Source organism: Nymphaea colorata, chromosome 4, assembly GCF_008831285.2.
Source record: "Nymphaea colorata isolate Beijing-Zhang1983 chromosome 4, ASM883128v2, whole genome shotgun sequence".
NCBI lineage: Eukaryota > Viridiplantae > Streptophyta > Magnoliopsida > Nymphaeales > Nymphaeaceae > Nymphaea > Nymphaea colorata.
In genome coordinates, this window is record NC_045141.1 from 3,064,459 (window position 1) to 3,084,193 (window position 19,735).

Below are 19,735 nucleotides of genomic sequence, written 5' to 3' on the forward strand. Positions count from 1 at the left end.
GATACAGCAGAGGCGATAAAGGAGCTAGTTGTTGAGCTAGCTCCAACGGCTAGAAAACTAACCGTTGGGACTAGCTAACAGCTAGCTCTGTTCAGCTAAGCAGCCAGCTGAAACAAAGCAAAACAAAAAAAAAATGGTAAAAAGTAAACTCAGAAAAACCTATGTACATTACATCAGTATATACTGTTCATATATCAAACCTAACATTATGATATATGATAGTATACACAAATATATTTAATAGAGTAAATACATGAGCTCTAACAATACCATAGCTCATTCAATGCCAACACCTCTGTAAGTTGAGAATTGGTCAAAGCATGAAGGTACAAGATTAATTAATTATCCCACTAGAATGAAAATTATCTTTCTTTTGGATATAAAAATTGATTAATTTGCTTTCCAATTGGAATGCAGTTATAGCCCACTCACCTTTTCCTACACCTTCTATCAACAGCTCAGTGCAACGCAATGCAGGCTCATAGACATTCTCAGGAAACATCACATGCCCATACCTTGCAGCCGCATAACCCATATCTTGTGCAAGGTCTATCTGTAACCGCCTAACCAGAATCATTGTGAAAATATATCCAGAGATTTGCAACTAATACAAAAATGCCAGTACCTTACTTGAGAAATACCCAGGAATATCAGAAAAGATTAAAAGATGAATGGCATAAAGAACCGTATTGTTTATCAAACTCAAGAAACGAACCCATATAAACATAAATACAAAGCATATTGTGGAGTAACTTGAAGTTCTAGGAAATCACAACTGGTAAGCATTTTGTTATCCATTAAAGATGCCTATGATAAAATTAGAATGAACCTTCTAAAGTGAATGCAAGCCTTGCATTGGCATGGCATTCTTCAAATAACCAAGGAAAGGAAAATAACATGCAGCTTTCCTCTATGTTCATAGAAAGCACAAACTAATAAATTGAATATCGACACAAGGAATCAATACAAAATTGGAGTTTAATTGCAGTGATAGGATGTCCTTGTCCAAGAATATGCATTACATGCAAATGATACAATAGGGAAGAAAGTGCAATCAATAAATCAAATGTTATTGATACTAAATCTCAACAACACCAGCATATTAAAAAGCAATTAGAGGCCAATTGTCATCGATGAGACCAATCAGACCGGAAAGGCTAATGGAACCAATACCCTTTTGTTGAAAAGAAAACAGCCACTCGTAAATAAAATAAATTTAGCTTCAATGTTTATTAATCAATTTAATAGTATTTTCGATTGTAAACAAAAGTTTTGCCTTTTGGAAAAATCATACCGCAATATATTTGCAATGCAAAGACTTTTCCACAAAGTCTTACTTTTTAAAATGGGAAAACTTCACCTGAATGAGGATACCTAATTTTCCTGCCGACAACAGACCAATCCTCCTATCACCACTGCTCTAAAAATGGGTTGAGCACGGGCAGTGATTACATGCATGCCCGCCAACAACCCTTTTTTCTTTTTTTCTTTTGTTTTTTTGGTGCAAAATTGTGGATTTATGTTCAGACCCTCTAAGTCCAGCATAAAAATCCAGAACTGTCTTCTTGAGTAAACCTGGAGAACCCGTCCAGGAGTGTTGTGTTTTTGTTTTAGTGGGTTTTGTAGCACAGAAAACTGCATTTGCCAGACATCCTGTCCGAAAAAAAAATGGCAGGTAAGGTTGCTTTCACATGGATGAAAGTTGAAAGACAACAAAAGCAAGCACTTCGTCCCATTGGAAAAAATCAGTAATATGTCCAAGTGCAACTTAGTTGGGGAGAAAAAAAAAATGGTGCTTCTGCTTGACCTGCAGTGCAACGTCAGGTCCCTGAGTCCACCAACTTGCACATGCATCAAACTGTTGAGAAATCACAGAACGCTTCCCATCTTTTGCAGCCTGTGGAAACAATGGATGAAACATAATTTCTATGCATAAAAATAGTAAAAGTCTAAGAAAGCAAATGTGATTTCAATAATATGAAAAATGCAACATTTTTATAAAAGAATTTGCCTCTTCAGCTTGCAGGTGTATCTTGTACTGCATAAGAAGTCATGACTAAACACCATTATATTCTTTCAGCATGATTCTGAAAAAATTTGTATCGGACTGTCCCAAGAGTGTATGTACAACCACATTTGAAGGTGGGATGGCTACAAGGGTCCTCTTGGAACATGTAAATCCTTAAGCTTCCTCTTCTTACTAATACTACAGAATGTTCTTGTAAATTATGGCAAATATCAGGTATATAGGCAGTGATTTCAAGTCCGAACTGCCTTGTCTCTTCACTTAATCGAATGTTTTATTTGTGGAAAGGTCCTTAACCTATACAAAAGAAAAAGTAAGCTCAAGTGAGACATCAGTATTATTAACTAATTTAGACAGAGAAACAATTTTTACTTGATATTATGAACATCAAGGTCATTAGAAATTTTGAATTCAAAGCCAAACATGGGAGTGATAGAGTTTCAGCAATATGGGTGAAGATGATGAGTTCCATCACCAATGATACTTAAGGAAGAAATGGAATTTAGGAGCTTACCTGCACAACTTGTCACATGAGTGGCTGCTCTAAGTCAACATACTGCTTTCCATGAACACTCTACTTCAAGCTCCACTCAGCAATTGCAGACATCACAACTCTTTAATCTCCCTTGTATCTTTACAATGCTGCCTTCCTTCTTGGATTATATCTGAGGGCCTTTGTTTTTGGGGATTGACAGCAGTTTGCTTTAATATGTCCCTTTTTATTGCATATGAAGCAAGTGAGAACATTTTTCTGCTCATAAACGTTTTTCTGCATATTAGGAATGGGTGGAATGTCCCATCCTCCTATCCCCATGTCCCTGTCATCTTCTGCAACGATTGTTAAATCTCTTTGTCACTGGCCGAAGAAAAACCAATGATTAACACGTAGTGAGAGTCATTCTGGATGGATGAATCTTCAGAAATACCTTTTTAAAGTTGTCTCATACCAAATTAGATTAGCATGCAATTCTTGATATAATGGTGAGTGGGCAAGCACAATAAGAAGGCACAATCATGTTATACTCGGAGCCCCAATCCACTCAAAAACCTGCTGTACCTTAAGTGCCACTGACTACACTCCCCACAGCAAGCTAGTATGTGGTCATCTTGTTTAAGTCTTCATAATAGACATAGAATCCTTTTGCAAAAACTAGAATTTCCTCTTGAAATATATAAGTCTTGCCAGTGAAACCTATCAATGTGTTTGAACTAACTCATCCCAGAGCTGTATGGCTGAACAACCACCTGGTAGGCCACAAGAGCCAGAAAAACCTTTGAATGACAAAGAGAATTGATGTATGCAACTATCAATTGATCCTTTTTCTCCCAGTAAATATAATCTAGACATGTATTGTTAAAGTCACTCCTTTGCCAATCTTTTCCTGACATGCAACAAATTCTGGCGGCACTGGACTGCTTCCATCCAAGTCACCAAGGATACCCTAACTCCTTATAACAGGAATAATCTGCCTTTTCCAAGTCCTTGTGTTATTCAGTTTTTTAGAGACAATTTGACCAGAGAAATTGGAGGAATTCCATGGCGAGGAAGGAAATTCCATTTGAGAACATAAAAAAGTTGAAACCTAAGAAAAGGAAAACTACTATGCAAACAAAAAAAGGAAGCTGAGCTCAGTTACAGCCGCATGGTGTGACCAATCAATACTCCAGGCAGTAAACAAAAACCAGAAACAATAAGACTGACCGCCTTCTTCCATTTGTTCTCCCTCCATTTTTATCCTTTTCTTTTTGGCAAGAGGGCCAGCTGGTTAACAAACTTGTCTGTAATTCAACTTGAACATACAACGAGATTCAAAAAATGTGCAAATTAGAGTGCTGGATCTGATTTATCTTTTTTTGATTTAGCAGTTAAAAATGTGACAGTGTTCAGAGGGAGCAAATTAAAAAACCAATGGGAAAAGAAACACTACCAGAAACTCTCATTTTGAGATAGAAGAGAGAACCCCAGGGTACTCCCATCCCATGGAATTAATCTATACCAGATCCAATGCAACTCTGATACCATGTTAGATTTTGACTCGGAAACCTGTTAAAGGCAAGAAGGAAGAGATGACACAGTAAAAAAACGGGGTTCCTCCAGCAACATCACAGCAGCCTCGAAGTTCTAGTTTTGCCCTAATCTTCATTACATGTAAAATCTTCTACATGGACTAAAGAATACAAGATATAATACAAAAATAGCAAAGCTGCCATTATAAGGGCACAAAAATATAAGGCACATAATAAAGCACATATTTGGCTGAATTGCGTCCAGCACCGAACACAAACCAAGTAAATTTATTTACAAAAAATTAATGAATAAAGATTTTGGTTTCTAAAATTTTGAGAAAAGTTAGATGGATTGTAAAGTTTATATCATTGTCACATATATCGTGTACGGGTATTATACGGCAAGGGATTTCTCGGATATAATATGGCAAAGTTGTATATCTCAAGAATATCTCAGAAAAACCTCGGCAAATTTTAAAAAAAATTAAAATATTTAATAAATACTGAAAATTATAAAAAAATAAAAATTAATAAAAAATATGCAAAAAATGCAAAAAAACTGCATACAATATGCCTTTCTTCATGTTTTTTATTTTCTGGCGTTTTTTTTTTAAAGCCGCGTCTAATTGCCGTGATGTACCGCTGACTTATTTTTCATGTATTTAACGCGTTTTTTTCGATTAATACGCATTTTCTGTGACAATGGACTTTATACAATAAACAACAACCTTTAAATATCATGAGAACCTATGTAACACAGGTACTACTCCCATACCATACCAGTACATGCTTGGGTACATCCCAGGTACGTTGAGTACGTATCCGGTATTTTTCGTACTCAATCAAATTTGACCAAGTCCAAAATCGTCCTTAGATTAGGGTTTTTCTTTTTTTTTCTTTTACTTTTAAAGAAAACATAAAGCCCGTTGAAGGCTTTGTGTATTACCCTCAACAGCAGCACCAAAAGAAAACCAGCAATTTTTGCTGCTCCGTCCATCAATTTCCAGCATGCATTCGAGCTTTCCAGTGGCAGGCAACGTCTCAGGTGAAGGGTGACGTAGCAGATGTGGTATTCCAACTTCACCGACTTCTCCATAGCCTGGTTTGGGCATTTTTTGTTCAAGCTTCAACTTTTAAGCTTCTTTTTTCTCCGGCAACCTCTCCCATTGTCCGGCAGACTATCCTGTCGTCTAGCAGCAGGTTTTTCCAGTATCCTTTCTCTTTTACATTTTATCATGTTTTCATCAAATAAATGTGCATCCATCCCTTTCCTCTTCTTCGATTTGAACTGTTCCATCCAAGTTTAGACAACAATAAACAGGCAAACACCTGGTTTGGGTGTTTTTTTGTCCTTCACACTAGTGCTGATCCACTAGAGATGACTGGGAATCATTAGTGAAAGCTTACCACGTAAGTTTTCACCAATGGTTCCGTACAGCAGTTTACTCCTTGTGCTAAGTTTGCAATAACGGCACAATCTAAAATACAGACATATATTGATATTAGTTGCATTTAATTGTGTTTGATATTATTAGCATTTAATGTAAGCAAATGACCAAGACATCATTGGAGCTACATCACACCTGTGCACAGTTTGACCTGTGGCAGCACACACATCAACATACTGTGGGCAGAGCTGTGGTCCAGGTGCAGATTGCATGTTGCAGGCCAGTTGCACTACATGATATTAGATCTTTCCAGCATCCTTTCTCTTCTACATTTTATCATGTTTTTATCAAATTGTGTGTCCATCCCTTTCCTCTTGTTCGATTTGTACTGTTCCATCCAAGTTTAGACAACAATAAACAGGCAAACACCTGGTTTGGGTGTTTTTTTGTCCTTCACACTAGTGCTGATCCACTAGAGATGACTGGGAATCATTAGTGAAAGCTTACCACGTAAGTTTTCACCAATGGTTCCTTACAGCAGTTTATTCCTTGTGCTAAGTTTGCAATAGTGGCACAATCTAAAATACAGACATATATTGATATTAGTTGTGTTGACGGGTCTGGTTGTTTCGAGTCTGGGTCTGGACGATCCGCTTTTTATTGTTGTTGGGTTCTATTTAAACCCCTGTAATCCCTCTTTTCAGTAGGAATGAAATTCTAAGAGAGAGAGTGTCTGGTTGCTAGTGGGCACCAGTCCTCCTCACCCGTGGTTTTTACCCTCTAGTTGAGGGGTTTTCCACGTTATGTCTGTTGTTCTTCTCGCTTTTATTGTTTCTACATGGTATCAGAGCCAAGTTGGTATTGATTATTTTTACCGTGCTCAAGTTGGAGGAAGGATTGCACCGTCACCCCTCTTTGCCACCGTGAAGTTCTGGTGGAGTCTACCGTGAGTTCTCCCGCAGTCGTCAACACTCGGTGGAGTCTACCGTGAAGCTCCTCCAGTGCTGTCGCTGAAGAAACCTCTACAGCCTGTGTCTGCCACGCCTCTTCCCTCACCCTCCTGCTGTTGCTGCCGCCCTTGTCTGCGTCTCTGTGACACTGTTGCCGCCGATTCCGACTGCTCTTTGCAGTTGGTTTCTGGCTACAGCCCAGCATCGCTGCCCAGCTCACGTTTGACGTTCTCCTTTGCCCGACGTTGTCGCCCCTGTCCGCTGCTCCATCGCCAGTGCAGCCCAGCTCTGCCTTCTCTGCTGTCACTCGAGACATCGCCCGAGCTCCTCCACGGCCGCCTGCCTCTGCCATCACCCTGCATCCCCGTCGCTCAACATTTGCCAGCGCCTAGCATCGTCCATCGCCCAGCGCTCAGTGTCGCCCAGCGCCCACCTTCGCCGGGCCACTCCGTGCTCCGTTGCTGTCGCCCGAGGCCTCCCTTGCTGTCTGCCTTCGTCTGGTGGTGCTCGTCTGTCACGGAGCTCTCTGTTGCCGCTACTCTGTCGTCGCCACTTGCTCCTCAGCCTCAACGTCAGTTGTGCTTTGTTGTCGTGTTCCATGCTGGTTCCCTGCGACAGCATCTTGCAGTGTCGCTCTATCCATTAGCGCCGTTTGTGCATTCTGCGATCTTCAGTTGTTGCCTTGGTCACAGGTTCTCCGCCCGCTCTGCCCAGCCCTGCTCCGCTTGCTCTGTCTGCTTCACCTGTTTTTTCCATCCTTGCTGTCATCTGAGCTGCACGGGTCTGCTGGTCACCGCTCACTGCCTTCACCTTGTGGCTATCGTAAGTTTGTTGTTGTTGTTGACAACAGAGTTTGCGCCCTAGTGCACGGTTTTGCCCCTTACTGAAGATTTTTGGGTGTTATACCCTTTACTGAAGTTCCTTCTCACCAGGGGCGGAGCCAGGATTTTCCGCAAGGGCGGGCCAAATGGGGACTAGGTTTTGTGGATTGGATTTGGGTAGGGCCAAACTGAACTTATATTCAAAAAATACATTGAGACAAAAAAAAAATTCAATTTTTACACTAGCTTTTTTTTTTAATTTGGTTGGGGTGGGGCCATGGCCTAGGTGGCCCCCCCCTTCCCTCCGCCCCTGCTTCTCACTGTTGCTGTGTGATTCTTGTTATGCCCTGCATGTCTCCTCTCCTTGTCGTTCATTGTTTTACTGCCCTGTGATGGTGGTTTCTCATATGGGAGAGTGGATTATCGACAGTGGTGCTACCCACCACATGACAGGCGATCTTAAAGTCTTTCATGGATATAAGCTTTCGTCAGGAAAGGAACGTGTGTCTCTTGCCGATGGTTCCTCTATTTTTGTGGCTGGAAAAATGAGTCTTTCACTTTTGAACAAGTTCTTACTTCACAATGCTCTACATGTTCCTCATCTTCCCTTGAACCTCTTGCCGGTTAGCAAGATTATGAAAGAGTTGAATTGCGAACTTATTTTTTCTGCTGATTGTTGTGTTCTACAGGACTTGGTGACAGGGAAAAGGATTGGGATTGGTTAAGTTTCTGAGGGGCTATATCGTTTTCCCATGCATATTGCTAGAGCTCTCATAATGGCTGCCAGCAAGACAAAGAAAAAGTAAAGAGGACTCCCTTCAATTGGTTATGCGTTGGCATGAGCGCCTTGGACACCTTCCTTTTGGAATTCTTAGACAGATGTTTCCTGATTTATGTTCCAGGTTAGATATGACTATGGTGTCTTGTGATGTCTGTCACCTGGCTAAACATGTTAGGGCTTCATACCCTGTTTCTATCCATCGTTCTAATGAGGTGTTTGCCTTGATTCACTCTGATGTGTGGGGGCCTTCGGGAATTCCTTCTTGTCATGATTTTCAGTATTTTATCACCTTTATAGATGATTGTTCTTGTAACACCGTTGATTACTTGCTGAAAGACCGTAGTGAAGTTCCTACTGTCATAGAGACTTCCATTGCTTATGTGGAAACTCAATATGAGGCATCTGTTAAGACCTTTCGGTCTCACAATGCTCGTGAATGTACGTGCCAGTCTGTAGACTTCATGTAGTTATACTCATCCTCAAAATGAAGTTGTTGAACGAAAGAATCGCCAATTACTGAATATGACTTGGGCTCTTCTTTTTCAAAGTCATGTTCCAAAAAGGTATTGGGGGGATGTTGTGTTGACCAGTGCGTATCTAATCAACCGTATGCCTAGTCGTGTGTTGAATGGGCAGACGTCTCATTCTATGTTACCGAGGAGTCGTGAACCTTTCTCTCTTCCACCTAGAGCTTTTGGTTGTATCTGTTTTATTTATAATCACAGTCCTAAATTCCTAATATTAAAAAGCTTGATCCAAGATCGATTAAAGGCATATTTCTAGGTTATTCTCTCACTCAAAAAGGATACAAGTGTCGAGATACTTCTACTGGTCATGCCTATGTCACCAAAGATGTCACCTTCCTGGAACATGCTTCCTATTTTGGTGAGAATTCTCTTCAGGGGGAGAGGTCTACAATGAGAGAAGAGTATTCTCCCAATCAAGAGATTCAGTTTCCAAATTTTTTGGATTACAAGAAGAGACTCAGATTATGAACCCTCTAGAGCACAATAAGGTTGATGATTGTTCGACTGTGAATGAGGAGGAACATGACCATTTGTTTGGACAGGTTTACTTTAGGCAAAGGTTGCCTGTGGCAGGACCCACTGGTGGAGCTGATGAAGTGATGCCCTCTAGTGACAAAGATCCTATTCCCAATCCTACTGCTACTCCTTCCTTGGATGACCCAAATCGTGCTCAAGAGATGTCAGTTGAAGGTAATCAGGCAGAGGCTGAAAGTGAAGATTTACCCATTGCTCTCAGAAAGGGTGTCAGGTCATGTACTCAACACCCTATTGGTAATTTCATGTCATATTCCAGACTGAGCAAAGAATACAATTATTTTGTTTCATCTCTTTCTTTGGTTGTGATTCCCAGGACTATTGCTGAGGCTCGGAGTGATCCTAAATGGACTTTTGCTATGCAAAAAGAGATGGAAGCCTTGAACAGAAACAAGACATGGGAGGTGGTAAATATTCCTGAAGCGGCTCATCTGCTAGGATCCAAGTGGGTTTACACCATTAAATATAAGTCAGATGGGAGTGTAGACAGATGTAAAGCTCGTCTTGTTGCCAAGGGGTTCAATCAGAAATATGAAATTGACTACTTGGAGACCTTTGCTCTTGTTGCGAAGATGAAGACTGTCAGAGTCATTATCTCATTAATACTGATAAAGGAGTGGAAGATGTACCAACTTGATGTCAAGAATGTTTTTTTCAATGGAGACCTTGAAGAGGAAGTGTATATATGTATGCCTCCAGGATATGAGGAACCTGGTAAATGTTGCAAGCTGAGGAAAGCTCTATATGGGCTTAAGCAATCCCCTCGAGCATGGTTTGAACGAAGACTTGTAATGAGAGAATATGGATATCATCAAGGGAATGGAGATCATACACTCTTTGTGAAGAGGAATGAGCAAAAAATTACTCTTTTGTTGGTATATGTTGATGATATGATTGTCACAGGTGATGATGAAGATGAAATAACTAAGTTAAAGAAACTGTTGGCGATCGAGTTCGATCTCAAGGACCTTGGTAAGCTAAAATATTTTCTTGGCATTGAAATTGCTAGGTCCGGTACTAGCCTTGTACTAAATCAACGGAAATACACTCTAGATTTGTTAAAGGAAACCGAAAAACTGGGGTATAGGCCTGCTTCTACTCCTTTTGATGCTGGGCACAAGCTAAGTCTTGGAGATGGGGAGCCTCTCTATGAAGAGGCCAAGGGAAGATATCAAAGTCTAGTTGGGAAGTTGATTTATCTTACTCTCACTAGACCTGATATCACTTTTGCTGTGAATGTGATGAGTCAATTCATGCATGCCCCCACGGATGCTCACTTGAAGACTGTCGACAGGATCTTGTACTACTTGAAGAGGAATTCTAGCAAGGGTCTCCTATATGTTAAGCAAGACTCTCTTGGGATTGAAGGTTACTCAGATGCAAACTGGGCATGATGTATTGACACTAGGAGGTCCACCTCAGGCTACTGTATCTATTTGGGAGGGAATCTCATAGCGTGGAGTAAGAGACAAGACGTTTGCTCTCGTTCCAGTGCTGAAGCAGAATACAGAGCAGTTGCTATGGGTGTTTCTGAACTACTGTGGCTGAAAGTTTTGTTGACTGATATTGGTATACAGATTGAAGGACCAATGAAAATGTATTGCGATAACAAGTCAGCAATCAACTTGGCCAACAACCCTATGTTACATAACAGAACAAAGCATGTTGAGATGGACCGTCATTTCATCGAGAGAGAATTGATGCTAAAGAACTTGTTTTCCTTACATGAAATCTGAAGACCAGATAGTTGATGTTCTGACCAACGCCTTGTCTTAAACTTAGTTTCAGAGAAATGTATCCAAGTTGGGCATGTTTGATCTGTATGCCCAACTTGAGGGGGAGTGTTGACGGGTCTGGTTGTTTTGGGTTTGCGTCTGGACCCGATCCGCTTTGTATTGTTGTTGGGTTCTGTTTAAACCCTTGTAATCCCTCTTTTCAGTAGGAATGAAATTCTAAGAAAGATAGTGTTTGGTTGCTAGTGGGCACGAGTCATCCTCACCTGTGGTTTTTACCCTCTAGTTGAGGGGTTTTCCACGTTATGTCCGTTGTTCTTCCCGCTTTTACTGTTTCTACAAGTTGCATTTAATTGTGTTTGATATTAGTAGCATTTAATGGAAGCAAATGACCAAGACATTGTTGGAGCTACATCACACCAGTGCACAGTTTGACCTGTGGCAGCACACACATCAACATACTGTGGGCAGAGGTGTGGTCCAGGTGCAGATTGCATGTGGCAGGCCAGTTGCACTACATGATATTAGATCTTTCCAGCATCCTTTCTCTTTTACATTTTATCATGTTTTTATCAAATAAATGTGCGTCCATCCCTTTCCTCTTCTTCAGTTTGAACTGTTCCATCCAAGTTTAGACAACAATAAACAGGCAAACACCAGGTTTGGGTGTTTTTTTGTCCTTCACACTAGTGCTGATCCACTAGAGATGACTGGGAATCATTAGTGAAACTGTGAAAGCTTACCACATAAGTTTTCACCAATGGTTCCTTACAGCAGTTTATTCCTTGTGCTAAGTTTGCAATAATGGCACAATCTAAAATACAGACATATATTGATATTAGTTGCATTTAATTGCATTTGATATTAGTAGCATTTAATGGAAGCAAATGACCAAGACATCGTTGGAGCTACATCACACCTGTGGCACCACACACATCAACATACTGTGGGCAGAGCTGCGGTCCAGGTGCGGATTGCATGTGACAGGCCAGTTGCACTACATGATATTAGATCTTTTCAGTTATTTACTTGTTTACGTTGAATCATTGACCTTATGTAAATTTTCTTGTTGTTTGCGTGTCAATTGTCATAGATTTTTCATGTTTATCATTTTTTCTTAAGTTTTATTATGTTGAATTGTTGATATAGACTTTCAGTTATAGCTTTTCATTTTCAATATATAAGTTGTAATGGCTGATAAAGGAATGATGCCTGCAAGTGGAAGTGACAATATAGCAAGCTCTAGTGGTAGTGTTAATACCGCTGCTGCAACAGAAATAGATTCATCTCTGCCTCTTTGGAGCTTTTGTTATATATATGTGTGTGTGTGGGTGTGTACGGCCATACCTCGACACCCAAGTTTTTTGAAAATGGTCTATACCCGTACCCGTACCCAAGTTTTTTGAAGTTTGAATGAAGGCACGTCCAAGAAGTGGAACAAGATGAATTTATAAGTCTTATTCAAAATGCAGCGCTGTGGAAAAAAAGGAAGAGAAATAATCACGTTACTTGAGCCATTAGTGAAAGCATTGGAAAAAGGGAAGATAAATAATCATGTTAGTTGAGGCATTAGTGAAAGTATTGAAAATGATAGACCGAAGAAAAATATAATTTCCTTGCTGAAAAAAATATATATATAAATACTAAGATGAAAAATAGTTTGTATTCATATGATAAAGAAAATAATGATGATATTGGAGACAAAGAACAACAAGATGTATGCATAGAACAAATGAAGACTCCGACTCTACTTCATGGGATGAAGATTAAGACTTGATTTTTGTACTTTACTAAATGAAGAACGACAATGACTTGTTTCGTATTATTAAACCCATGAAGGCTAAAAAGTATAAACTGTAATGGTTGTGTGGTCGATTTTCATTTTTCAATTTTCATATGTGACATTGTCAGTTTGCTATATGGATGTCTTTCATGGGATTTTGATTGTTAATTGCATGTTTTAGACTTTTAGTTAACATTCAATTTAAACGTGAATTATTACATTATTTATTCATTTTTAACATCAGAAAAACATTATTTTATAAGTGTACCATCATAGTTGGACATTTTTCTATGTCTCCTCCATAGGTTTTTATTTATTTTATTGACCTACTTTTTTTTCTTTAAAAAAAAACGCCTAGATTTTCTTTAAGTTTTCAACATCTAGATCAAATGAGAGCAATACAATCATATATATTGCATAAAAACCTAGTCAGCTTGTACATGTTGTACTCTTTAAGTTGAAGGCATCACTGCATTTGCATTGTGTTGCTCCGTCATGTAGTCAAAGAAATTAGATCATCTCCAAGCCAGGAATAATGTCATATTGCACCCTCCCTTATTCTTCTTGCATCTTATGAAGATCAAATCTGGTGCCAAAGAAAAACTACCAGAAACCATTCAATTTGTTAACGAATTCCCACTCAAATGGACTGGTCTTATTTAATGGCCAAAGGAAAACAGCCTAATAAGGGGGTTGGTTCATAAGATAGGAAGTATGATCCCATATCCATATTATTTTCTATTTTGGTGATTACAGGCAAACTTTTTTGGATTTTATGAAGCTTCTGTTATTTGGAAGAAATATGTGTTACGTGTATTAGATACCATTTTATCCGAGGAAGTATGAAGCCCAGAAAAAACTAAATATAGCAGAATACAACTATACACTATGTACAGTACAAACAGAAAGCCAGCACACAAATAGCAAGTTGACTTAAGCCTAACACGACCATAAGTGAGAACTGAAATAAAACTCAACTGCAAAAAACAATGCAAAGAAAAGCACACCTTGTAAACAGCAAAGTTCTCTCCACATCTAGAATCAATAACTGTAATGTTCTCATCTGGCACAAGCTTATGCTGAGTAAATGGCCACCACAGCATAGTTCCTGCTTTCTTTTGCATTTCCCTGAACCTGTGAATCCTTTTCAAATACTGATCCAGCAATATCTCCTTCAGGGAACTAAACACTGTTTGTGATTCACTAAACCAAATCATCAAGTTATCGGACAAGTCTTTTGGTACTGTTGGGAGGACAAACACATGCACCCTAACAAGCAAAAAAAGATGTAGTCATTTGGTAGTCAAGAGAAAGCCTTTGTATACCAATTTGCCATATGACAGCAGGGGAAAGAAGAAAGGAAAGTAATATATGCTAGTAATATTGAGGATACTGGAAAGTACGCATACATAATTCATGCAGTCATACATACATGAACAAATAAACAAACAAACTAATGAATATATGTATGTGTTAGATATACACATAAAGGTTGCTTAGATGCTTCTACTTGTGATAATTCCACAACAGCTGGAATATTTGGTAGAAATCTAGCACCAATATCTGTAACCAGAAAACAGTACTCGCGCAGGAAGATAGAGATAGAGAGAGAGAGAGAGAGAGAGAGAATGAAAACAAGAAGAAACTGATGAGAAGAAGTCGTAGCCAAAATGGTTTGCACGGCCTCTATTTATAATCTCATTTCCAGAATTCTAAGAGTCTCCAATCGTAGAATACTAGGAGATTTCACAAGCTCCAAGGACATTAATTACATCATAGAAACCTAAGAAACTTCACATATTACAAGGATATTAACTACAACATAGAATCCTAAGAGACTTCACATATAACAAGGATATTAACTACAACATAGAATCCTAGGAGACTCTTCACATGTTACAAGGACATTAAATATCTTAACACATTCTACAAGGAGGTGGAATCCTAAGAGACTCCTCTTCAACGTGCTGGTCAAGGATTTATATTTTAACACCCTCCCTCAAGTTGTGCATGGTTTTGCACCATGTATAACTTGCCTTTTAGAAACCAGAATCGTTCCTTTGTTAATCCTTTTGTAAATAAGTCTGCAACTTGTTCATCTGTACGAACATAAATAGGCTGAATCTCCTTGTCTTCCACCTTTTGTCTAACAAAGTGTTGATCAATCTCAATGTGTTTTGTTCGACCATGTTGTACGGGATTAAAGGCAATGTTAATAGCACTTTGATTATCGCACAATAACATTGATGTTTTAATCTTTTCTCCAATGTCTTCTAACAAATGTCTAACACACGTAACTTCAGCAGTACTTGCAGCCATGCATCTGTATTCAGCTTCAGTGCTGGATCTTGCTATTGCCTTTTGCTTTCGACAACTTCAAGACACAAGATTACGTCCAATGAAAATACAAAAACCAGAAATTGACTTTCTTTGATCGGGATCTCCAGCCCAATCTGTATCTGTGAATGTCATAAGTTGATGTCTAGTAGTTATATTTTCACTCTTACCATAAACTAAGCCATCTCCTGTTGTCCCTTTAAGATATCTTAATATTCTTTTGACAGCATCCATGTGAGTATCTCTAAGTGCATGCATAAATTGAGATACTTGATTGACAGCATATATAATATCTGGTCTAGTAAATGTAAGATATTGAAGTGCCCCAACAATACTTCGATATTGCGTAGGATCTTCATATAACTCCCCATCTTGAGCACTTAGTCTTTGATTTAGAACACTAGGAGTTCCAACAGGCTTACAATCAGTATTACCTGACTTTTTCAGCAGATCCAACGTATTTCTGTTGTGTCAATGTGAGGCGATTATTGTGCCTATCAATCTCCACTCCAAGAAAGAATCGTAAATCACCAAGCTCTTTCATTTTGAAGTTTTGCATCATCAAAACTTTAGCTTCTTCTATGTGTTTTTCTGAATTGCCTGTGATAACAATATCATCAACATATATAAGAAGTAAAGTAAATATGTTTTCCTTTCGATAAATGAAAAGAGAGTGATCTAGAGGACATCTCCGAAAACCATATTCTTGAATCTTGCAGGAGAAACTGTCAAACCACGAGGCCTGTTTAAGTCCATAAATAGATTTTCTTAGTTTGCAAACCCATGCATGAGAGTTTCTTTTCGTGTATCCTAGAGGTTGTTCCATATATACTTCCTCCCTTAAATCACCATGAAGAAAAGCATTCTTCACGTTCATTTGATGTAGTCTCCATCCATATTCAACTGCCAATGATATAATCACGTGAATTGTTCCCATTTTGATCACAGGGCTGAATGTCTCATCATAATCTTCTCCATATTGTTGTGTAAACCCTTTTGCTACTAACCTTGCTTTGTGTCTTTCTATGCTGCCGTCAGGTTTGTATTTAATTTGTATACCCATTTGGAGCCCACTACGTTCTTTTCGTGTGGCCTCGAAACGATCTCCCATGTTCCACATTCATGCAAGGCATCCATTTCTTTTTTCATAGCCTTTCTCCAATGATGTGATTTTGATGTTTGATCAAATGAAGTAGGTTCTTCCTCCTTGCCAACTTTTGCCATGAATAACTGAAAATCAAGTGATAAAGAATCATAGCTAACCCACCTGTGAATGGGATGACGAATGCATTGGGATCTTCTAAGGTGGGGCATGTTGTCTTCTTCACTGTGAGCATCTCTGTCCCTTAGTCGCCGACTGTAGATAAGACCCGAATACCGATGTGCATCGTTGCTCTGTTCTTCATAATTGCTTTCATGATGACTTGACAATTGTGTTGGATCTTCTTGATTTTCACTTTGAGCCATATCCGACGGTTGTATTGCTCTCTCTGGATCTTCATTTTGAGGCACATCATTTTCTATAACAGGATCTGCATTGAATAACTGTGTACTGGTCCAGGGATCATAAGATTCAATGGTCATAGGCATTTCAATTGTATTATCAAAACTATGTTCATAAAAAATGACATTTCTTGAAGTTTTGATACGTTTAGTTGTTGGATCATAGCATCGAAAACCTTTATATTCATCAGCATATCCAACGAATCTACATTGAATAGCTTTGTCTTGAAACTTGTTCCTCAAGGCTGCATCAACGTGAACATAGCATACACAACCAAAAACCTTCAAGTTCTTGTAATCAGGTTGTTTGCCTAAGAGTGTAAAATATGGCGATTTAGACATCAAGAGTGTCATAGGCAAACAATTTATTATGTATACAGCAGTATGAAAGGCTTCATTCCACAAGGAAATGGGCACATTAGTATCATGCATCATGCTCATGGCGCTTTCAACTATATGTCGATGTTTCCGCTCAACTACACCATTTTGTTGTGGTGTGTAAGGGCAGAAAATTTGTCTAGTTATCCCTTTTTCACGTAGAAATTCAATAAAATCAAGCGAGGAATATTCTCCCCCTCCATCACATTGAAAATGCACCACATTGGATGAAAATTTAGTTTGAATCATGGCATAGAAGTTTCGAAATATGTGGGGTGGTGAAACGTGAGTAAGAGTCAATGAATAAGACATAATATCTTGACCCAGACATGGAATCAATAGGGGATGGCCCCCATACATCAGAAAAAATAGTTTCAAAAGGTTTGGAAGCCCTTTGATTTATATTATGGAAAGGTAAAACATGACTCTTACAAAGTCCACAACTTGAACATTTTTTTACACTTGAAGTAAGAGATAAACTTGATCTTGGAATGAGACTATCTGTGACAAGTTTTTCAATGAAATGTCGACCACAGTGTCCTAGCCGACTATGCCACAAATCAGACTCCAAAAATTGGTTAGGGCCCCTTACTTTTGATTGAAAATGGCAAGAACTTGGCACTGATGACGCATTATGAGAAAGAGAAAATGTCTTCAATCCTATATCAAAAGTGGATGAATCCTTGGGTAGACATTCCTTGAGGACGTACATATTCCCTTGACGCTCCCCTCTAGCGAACATTTTCTTCGTTTGGAGGTCCTTGACATAGACAGAAGAAGGTGTGAATTCAACAAAAGAGCTTGTATCATCAATGAGTTTAGAAATGGATATGATGTTCTTTTTGATATTGGGAGCAAGAACAACATTAGACAGTGATAGAGACGAGGATGACAATGGAATATGTGCATTTCCAATATGTGTAATGGGATGAGATTTTCCATCACCTGTTATAATGCAACTTCTACCGTAATGAGGGGATAAGTTAGTCAATTTACCTGCATTTCCTGTCACATGGGTAGCTGCACCTGAATCCAAGAACCATTCTCCCTGCTCATTTGCTTTATAGTCATCTTTGAGAATGCGGTCATCAATAGCTGTTGCATATCTTCAGCGGTGGATTTAGAACTTTGTCCTCCTTGTTTATAATCATGTCTTACCCCTTTGTTTTTATTTTGAGGATTAAACCAACACTATGCCTTCATGTGTCCTTTCTTGTTGCACTGAAAACAAATTGGTATTTTTCTTGAAGTATGCAAAGGAGACATACCTTGGTTATGTGGTGTTGGTATAATGCCACGACCACTATGGTTGGAGTTCCCATGGCACTTACCAAACTTTACATTCATAGCCAACACATTTTGGGAGTTCCCTTGATCAGTCCTTTCAATGACTCTTTTCATATTCATTTCATGTTGGAGAAGTTTACCTTGTAGTTCATTGAAGGAAGACAGAACAGGAAGGACCTCAAGAGCTGTAATAAAAGCATGATAATCATGCCCAAGTCCATTCCAGGTTTGCTGCACCTTTTCCTTATCAGAAATGTTATTCCCTGAGGCAGCAAGTTGGTCTGCGACGGCCTTAATACACCCCAAATAATCCATGATAGACGTTGAACCTTTGCTCAAATTCTGAAATTCTTTCTTTAAGTACATAATTCGAGCTTCTGATATTTGGAAAATGGTATCAGCAAGGGTTTCCCATAATTCTTCTGCAGTACAATCATCAGAAACTGAAAGTAACACTTGTTGAGATAAAGTGGACAAAATATACGCAACCAGACTTTGATCACGTCTCATCCACATAGCATGTTCAGGATTGCTGTCTTCATGAACAGCAATAACTTCTCCTGCCTCATTTTTTATTTCCTGTAAAACGGATATTGGTGGAGCCTTTGTTGAACCATCGAGATGTCCAAAGAGGCCTTGACTTCTTATGAAAGGCATGATTTGCCTTTTTCAGATCAGATAATTCTCATGGTTGAGTTTTTCGGTAATAAGGTGAGGAAGAAAACTTGAGGACATGCCAGAATGCGAAAGGTTTTCCATGACAGCAGAAATGAATAGTATATAGGTAGAAGATGAGAGGGAAAGAAGACACGATATAACAAGATGTGTCCTTGGGTAAGCAAGAAGAAAAAGGAACAAGAATTGCGCAAGAGAAAAGTAAATTCAGGATAGAGACAAGATGAGAAAAGAGTTCTACCCAGATCAGACCTGTTTGGGCATTTCGTTTGGTAGAGATAACGTAACCTGGCGCTCTGATACCATGATAGAAATCTAGCATCAATATCTGTAACCAGAAAACAGTACTCACGCAGGAAGATAGAGATACATAGATAGAGAGAGAGAGAGAGAAAAAAAAAAAGAGAGAATGAAAACAAGAAGAAACTGAGGAGAAAAAGCCGTAGCCAAAATGGTTTGCACGGCCTCTATTTATAATCCCATTTCCAGAATTCTAAGAGTCTCCAATCGTAGAATCCTAGGAGATTTCACAAGCTCCAAGGACATTAATTACATCATAGAAACGTAAGAGACTTCACATATTACAAGGATATTAACTACAACATAGAATCCTATGAGATTTCACATATAACAAGGATATTAACTATAACATAGAATCCTAGGAGACTCTTCACATGTTACAAAGACATTAAATATCTTAACACATTCTACAAGGAGGTGGAATCCTAAGAGACTCCTTTTCAACGTGCTTGTAAAGGATTTATATTTTAACAATATTGACCTTCATTTACCGCAGTTTTTCATAATTCTAACTATTGTTACAAATATTGCTGTTTTCTTCAAGAAATTTCATTAAAACAAAAGAACATGGAAAAAAAAAATGAAAGTTCATGTTATTTTGAAAATAACACCAAAACAAGAAAATTATACACACACACACACACATACACACATTTGTATTGCTAGCCATCAGCCAGCTGCAAATTCCAATGGCTCTTCTAGAGC

The 19,735-nt window shown here is 38.8% G+C and overlaps 1 protein-coding gene across 2 annotated transcripts in view; it reads right to left on the bottom strand.

The window, feature by feature from the left end:
- The window catches only part of LOC116252457 (bifunctional dethiobiotin synthetase/7,8-diamino-pelargonic acid aminotransferase, mitochondrial), a 65,087-nt gene that overhangs the window by 41,953 nt on the left and 3,399 nt on the right, over positions 1-19,735 (bottom strand). For both annotated transcript variants that reach the window (XM_031626728.2, XM_031626730.2), the window contains exons 3-5: positions 13,558-13,819; positions 1,808-1,897; positions 433-553 (exon numbers count right to left, since the gene is read on the bottom strand). In XM_031626728.2, the coding sequence (XP_031482588.1) occupies positions 433-553; positions 1,808-1,897; positions 13,558-13,819 (473 nt within the window). The remainder of the gene's footprint in view (positions 1-432; positions 554-1,807; positions 1,898-13,557; positions 13,820-19,735) is intronic.